Source organism: Vipera berus (assembly GCF_964194415.1).
Source record: "Vipera berus genome assembly, chromosome: Z".
NCBI lineage: Eukaryota > Metazoa > Chordata > Lepidosauria > Squamata > Viperidae > Vipera > Vipera berus.
In genome coordinates, this window is record NC_138205.1 from 8,934,953 (window position 1) to 8,942,234 (window position 7,282).

General features: G+C 44.8%; 1 protein-coding gene across 1 annotated transcript; it reads left to right on the forward strand.

Moving 5' to 3' along the window:
- Nucleotides 1-304: 304 nt before the first annotated feature.
- Nucleotides 305-2,817, forward strand: LOC308678595 (putative inactive tRNA-specific adenosine deaminase-like protein 3; the record flags this gene model as incomplete). The annotated part of the gene is made up of 2 exons (XM_081345821.1): nucleotides 305-475; nucleotides 1,748-2,817. The coding sequence occupies exon 2, from the start codon at nucleotides 1,762-1,764 to the stop codon at nucleotides 2,815-2,817; it is 1,056 nt and encodes a 351-aa protein (XP_081201947.1). The 5' UTR covers nucleotides 305-475; nucleotides 1,748-1,761.
- Nucleotides 2,818-7,282: the final 4,465 nt, after the last annotated feature.

Consider the following 7,282-nt stretch of genomic DNA (forward strand, 5'->3'; position numbering starts at 1 on the left):
CCCTAGAACTTCACTGGCCAATCAGAGCTAGAGCAGGCGCGGCGGAGAATCGGCAGACGGTGCTGCTTCGCGGGGGAAAAATTTGCAGAATTCGAAACGAGGTGAGATTTTCAGTCACGTGGTGCAAAAAAAAAAAAAAAGTGGGATTCCTGGATGTGGCCGGTGGGGAGATATTTGCAAGGGCTTTTGCAAACTGGAAGAAGGGAAATTACCATATGCATTGTTTTAATTAACAGCCAGTAATAATATTTGAAGGGTGCCTAATTATTTCCAGCAGAAGCAGAGGAACGAGGAAAAGCATTTGATGGAAGAATGTAGTTCCTGAGCCTGTGCAGAGCGCCTCTCCCGTCCTCCCCTCAAGACTCTTCCATTGAAAAGCCAGGCACGTAATCAAAAAGTCAGCAGGAGCCAAGATAGATCATTCTTAACCTTGTGCAGTGTTTAAAAAGATAATAAGACGGGCAGCTCTTTTAAGGTTGGCATTTCCTGTTGCTCCCTTTTTTTAACAATATAAATTAAAAACCTTGTTCTTGGAGTTAAATGAGCCAAGGGTTGGAAGAGTTTTGTCCCTACTGGAATGAGGGTTCTGTGCTTTTCGAGTTGTGAAACCTTTTATTTATTTATTTTTTATTTTAATCCCATTTATATCCCGCCCTTCTCCGAAGACTCATGGCGGCTTACAATTTTAAGCACAAATCAATGTGCTTAGCAATAGCCTTCATTCTATGTATATGCCTGCTTATTAGGGCTTTCGCCCCCCCCCCCAAGCGGCATTATTACAAAGTCAGCTTAATTGCCCCCAACAATCTAGGTCCTCATTTTACCTACCTCGGAAGGATGGAAGGCTGAGTCAACCTTGAGCCTGGTGGGATGCGAACCTGCACTAATTGCAGGCAGCTGGTGTTACTTAAGGAGGCATTAGCCCAATGCTCCACCAAGGAATGAGTAGAGAAAAAATGGTTCACAGTGCATGACAAACTCTCCTGCAGCTTTTCAAAAGAGCTCCATCTTTTTCCTGGGATCTTGGGGGGGGGGGGCGGGGTAAATCAAGGTTGTTTAAAATTTAAAAACGTAAATTCAGTAAATTCAAAATGTAAATTTGCTAGACGGTAAATAAATTTAACAAATAATTTTGAAAATTTAAAATGGTGGCTGCATTTATATCTACCTACACATCCTGGACGCAGTGGCTCAGTGGGTTAGGACGCTGAGCTTGTCAATCAGAAGGTCGGCAGTTTGGCGGGTTGAATCCCGAGTGCCACGTAACAGAGGGAGCGCCTGTTACTCGTCCCAGCTTCTGCCAACCTAGCAGTTCGAAAGCACGTAAAAATGCAAGTAGAAAAATAGGGACCACCACGGTGGGAAGGTAACAGCGTTCCGTGTGCCTTTGGCGTCTAGTCATGCCGGCCACATGACCACAGAGACGTCCTCGGACAAGCGCTGGCTCTTCGGCTTTGAAACGGAGATGAGCACCAGCCCCTAAAGTTGGAAACGACTAGCACGCAAGTGCGGGGGAACCTTTTCCTTTACACATCCTGGGAACAAATCTGAAATTTGGTTCAATTCTAATGTCTGTTGTGAGCTGTGGTCAAGGCTTGCCTTATTTCTTTAAAACTGGCATAATGTTTAGAATGTTCTTTTAACATTTTGGGAAAGAAGGAAAAGATGGGAAGGAAGGTGAACAATATTAACTAATGCTTTAACAATCATTCTGCATTTAATCTTGGATCACCTCTTTTGTTCCCAGAGAATGTAATAAGGATGGAGCCCAATTCCAAGCGACGGAAGACAGCGGAGCCCAATGGTGCCTCCTCTTGGGAAGTACAGCCTGTTCTTTCAGAGGAGGAATCACAGGGCATCAGGCTCATGCCAGTCTATGCCGCCCCTGTCCTGGATAAGAAAGAGACTTGTCGCCTAGTCAAAGAGATCTCTGCTGTCTATCCGTTGAGTGACTATCCTCATCTGAAACGTATCCGGGCCTGTCTCTCTGCAGGCAGCTCCCACCCGCTGGAGATGATCTTATGCCTTGCAGGCCTCAACGGAGAGCAGGCTGGCTTGCGGTCTCTCGCTGAACTCTTTCCCAGTGGCCAAGTAGACTTCTGTGGTTTGGGGAAACCATTTTTGGTTCACGTGCCGGCCTGTGCGCCTTTGACTCGTCCCCAGTATGAGGAAGCTGTGTCGCACTGGCCTGTCTCCTTCCATGAAAACAAGCGGATCAGCCAAGCTTTGAAGGGCTGTCTTTTCTCCCCTTTGGAAAGGAATCGCATGCAGAGTTACATGGAATTGGCCATCCAAGCAGCCCAACAGGGAGCGAGGCAGGGTATGGAGCCCATAGGAGCTGCCGTGGTGGACCCGGCCACTGGCCGAGTTCTGGCTGTTGGTCACGACTGTAGGGAGGGCTCTAACCCACTTCTCCATGCTTCCATGGTCTGTATTGACTTGGTGGCTCACAGCCACGGAGGGGGAGCTTACGGCTTCAGAGATTATCCTGCTTGCACTTTTCTTCATGCGGACAACACTTCCCAAACGCCACCTCCTCTTGAGGATGGCCTTCCGTACATTTGCACCGGGTATGACATATACTTAACTCGAGAACCGTGCCTGATGTGTGCCATGGCGCTGGTGCACTCCCGCATCCAGCGGGTCTTCTATGGAGCGCCATCCCCTCAGGGGGCCCTAGGCACAACGCACCACATCCACAGCCGGAAGGACCTCAATCACCGCTATGAAGTCTTCCGAGGCATTCTGGAAGATCAGTGCAAACGCTTGTCGCGGCTTTACGATCACCAGGAATCTTGCGCGAGAGAGAGTTTCTAGAGGGAATGTTTATGGAGATGCTCAGTCATCCAGGTCGTGGTTCTCCCCAAAGGTGCTTTTTCACAAGGCAACTGGATTTTTCTTGTTTCTCTTTGCAGACGTTTCGCTTCTCATCCAAGAAGCTTCTTCGGCTCTGTCTAGTGGCAAGCTTCTTACTTTTGATGCTTCTGGCGTTGGTGTATTGTATGTTTTTGAAAAACGATATCGAGAGGATGGCTTTGTGTTTGTGGCGATTACAGGGAATCTTTGACTTACAACCATTTGTTTAGTGATGGTTCAAAGTTACAACGGCACTGGGAAAAGTGACTTTTGACCGTTTCAGCATCCCCCATGGTCCTGTGATCAAAATTTGGATGCTTGCCAACAGGTTCATATTTATGACGGTTACAGTGTCTTGGGGTCATGTGATCCCCTTTTGCGATTTTCAGACAAGCAAAGTCAATGGGAAAGCCAGATTCGCTTAACAACCGTGTTACTAACAACAGCAGTGATTCACTTAACAACTGGGGCAAGCAAGGTCATAAAATGGGGCAAAACTCACTTATAAACTACTTCGTTTAGCAAATGAAATATTGGACTCAATTGTGATCGTAAGTCGAGGACTACCTTTAAACTTTGGACCTTAAGATCAGCAGGTGAGAGAGGCAAAATATAGGCCACCATAACGTAGGGTGGACATAAGCAAAACCCAGTATGTTGTAGTGCAGGGCGTTTCAACCAGGGGTACGGGTACCACCTATGGTACATTGGCACCTGGCAGGTGGTACGCGACCATCCTAGAAAAGTAGCGGGGGAGGGGAATGAGCTGAACCAGTGGCAGCACTGCGCAAGCCTGAGCGAGAGACGGCTGGAGCTGCAGGGCTGTCAGGGCTCAGTGGAAGCGCCAGAATCAGCGCCAGGCTCCAGCTGGAGCTCGGCGCTGATCCTGGCGCTTCTGAGCCCAGAAAAGGCGCCGATCAGCTGGAATGTTGCAGCATCTCCAGGGTCTTGTGATTTACATTCAGATGCTTGGCAACTGATTCATGTTTATGACAGTGTCCCAGGGTCGTGTGAAGTGACCAAAACCTCCTGTAACCACCCAGCAGAGGGGGGGGGAATAAAAACTAAACATCCCCCACTCCACCCCTGCTGCCAATCCTGAAGTGCTCACAACATTGAAAACCTCAGACAGGAGGAAGAGTGCCGCCAGGCGGGCAGACAGGTTTTTGCTCGGCTGTGGCTTGGGGGGCACTTTTTTCAGTGCCATTGTAACTTTGAACAGTCACTAAGCGAACTGTTGTAAGTCGAGGACTACCTGTACTTCATCGCTTTTTTCCTTTTTTTTGTCATCAGGTTTTTGACACTTTGCTAGTCGACTGGTAGTACTCGGATATTGCCATATCCTAAAAGTGGTACAATGGGTGAAGAGGTTGAAAAGCCCTGCTATAGTGGATAAGTCACCAAGTTAGAAACTGGGAGGCTGTGAGTTCTAGTCCCGTCTTGTCTGTGAAAGCCAGTCCCTCTCAGCCCAACCTACCTCATAGGGTTATGGCTCTGGGGAAAACGGGAGGAGGTAGGATTTGTTCGCCGGCTTGAGTTATTTGTAGAAATTATAAAGGTGGGATGCAAATAAATAAACATGGTCATAGCAATGCTAAAATGGGACGAGATGTCGGGATGCCCTGAATGTACGGTAGAATTGTTATTGGGGTGTTTTTTTTTGCTTTTGATGCACAACAAATTGTGACTTTGCTAACCCTAAATTTAAATTGTAAGTAAAGTTTTTTTATTCTTGACTGTTACTTTTTCATTAGTACACATGTAAAAAAAACTACGTTATTTTTTTTTTCATTGCCTTATTTCTGGTGAGCTGGAACCAATTACCCTATTTTCCCTAAAAATATCACTTTGAATGGGACAAATTCAAGCATTTGTGAGATTCATTAACCACACCACTCAAGACCTACCTACCCTGTATGTTGCTGCTGCATACACAGGTGCCTGCTTGCTTTTAACTCAACAGTTACAATGACTTGGGATGACTCTGTTGGGATAGTATAACCAACGGAGCTGGTGTTTTCCACTTTTCCCAGGACAATCTCCCCAATGAGGCAGTATAGCAGGAGTTGTAGAGCTGATTATTTTGCTTTCTACTTTCACTACGTAAAAATAATGTTTAACATCTGCCCTAATGACCCTCATAACTTTATGAAGGCGGGGGAACGGCCTGCATGTGCCTGAACAGCATCGTGCTTGTTCAAAAAATTCATAAAATGTGGATCTATCCACTCATATTAGCCAAGCTGCTGTTGACTGAATATATATCAAACTACTGTATAGGTATTCCTCGATTTAATGACTGTTCAGTTAGCGACCAAAGATACAGTGAATCTGTCCAAGGCTATAGGTAATCCTCGACTTACAACCATTCATTTAGTGACTGTTCGAAACTATAACAGCACTAAAAAAAGTGATTTATGACCAATTTTCACACGTATGACCATTGCAGCACATGATCAAAATTTGGATGCTTAGCAATTGGCTCATAGTTATGACGGCTGCAATCTCATGAGGTCACGTGACTTTCTTACAAGCAGAGTTAATGGGAAAGCCAGATTCACTTCGCAACCGTGTTACCGAATTAACAACTGCAGTGAATCACTTTAATATCTATGGCAGGAAAGGTCGTAAAATGGGGCAAAACTCACTTAGCAACTGTCTTGATTAGCAATGAAAATTTTGAGTTCTGCTGGTCGTAAGTGAAGGGCTGCCTGCACTTACAAATCAGATTTGAAGTTCTGACGGTCGTGCCCCACCCCCGCTGTCATGTGATTACAGTTTTGGTGCTCTCTGCAATTGGCCCAATTTTATGGCTGCAGTGACCTGTGGTCACGTGACAGCGCTGCACAATGCGTTTTGCTGGAAACTGCTTTTTGCTTCTGGCAAAAAGTCATCCATTGCAGACAATGGATTCGCTTTACCACCACTGCATTCGTTTAATGACCATCACAGAAAAGGTTGTGAAATCAGGCATTGTCACTTTGTCATTGGCAGTCATAAGTCAAGGAGTATCTGTATTCTGAAAAAAATGTATCTTGAGTCTTACATGTTGGAGGATGGATGGAAAGCAAATGTGTCATCTAGCTGCTTTTTTGGGGTGCCCACTGATACTTTATTAATTTTTACTGTAGTGATCTTTCACTGATTCATTCTGAAAGTATTTGGAGAGACATTTTAAATGCCAACAAGCGACTGATTAGTGAACACCAGCGTTGAATCCATATGCACATATTTCTTCTGTATTCCTGAAATGATCTGAGCTTCTTGATTTTAAAAGGCTATATACGAACCCTTTTTGTAAGAAAATAAATAAAATTATAAAGCAAAAAAAGCAAAGATTGCAACCAATTTGTCAGAATCCATTTATATCATATTCACAGATGGAATGTTTCAAACATTATTCCATGGATTCTGCCATCTCCCGAAGAGAAGAGAATAGATGTGTATTGAACCGGTATTAGGCATTTCAAAGGAAAGGAGAAGCCTTTTGAACTGGGGAAACAAAAGGGGGGGGGGCTAGCATCTGGCTTGTGTCACGGAAGAGAGCAATAAACATGAAGGGTCCTAAGTTCCTTTTTCCCACGAGAGGGATGATACGAGATAAAGGATGGGGGACTGACCAAATGGGGTTAAGGGGGGTTAAACCGGGAACTCTTTATAAGGGTTTACTTCATGGGATAATATTAAGTCCTGTCTCGTTTCCTGCAACCAAGCATGTCATAGTAAAGATTCTTTTTGGAATAGATTTGACTCCAAGAATTTTGTCTTCCTAAGACGTGGTTTGGGGTGGGTCCTGACATTATTTAAAAAAGAAACAATTAGGGCAGCCGATGAAATGATGAGGAAGTCCAAGAAAAGGGAGGGAAACAGATAAATCTAATTGTCTGACACCAGGGCAGAATGACCTTCTTACCATTAAGTAAATATTTCACTGAAGTATTTCATATTTATCGTAAATGTTTAACCAAAATATTTTAATACGTGGGAGCCAAAGTCCAACTATCTTAAAAGATGCTATGTTCAATAGACAATGTGGTTTTGGTATTTGTGAATCACAATTATATATGCCTATCCTTGAGTAGTCCTTGACTTACAAGCGTTTATTTAGTGACTGTTCGAAGTTACGATGGTACTGGAAAAAAGGAATTAATGACCATTTTTCACACTTACGTCTCTTACAGCATCCCCATAGTCACGTGATCAAAATCTGGACACTTGGCAACAGGCTCATATTTATGACGGGTTGCAGTGTCCCCCCCATGGTCAAATTATCCCCTTTTGCAAAGTCAGTGGGGCAGCAGATTCACTTAAATGTGGCAAGAAAGGTCATAAAGGTAAAGGTTCCCCCACACATGCGTGCTAGTCGTTTCCGACTCTAGGGGCCGGTGCTCATCTCCGTTTCAAAGCCGAAGAGCCAGCGCTTGTC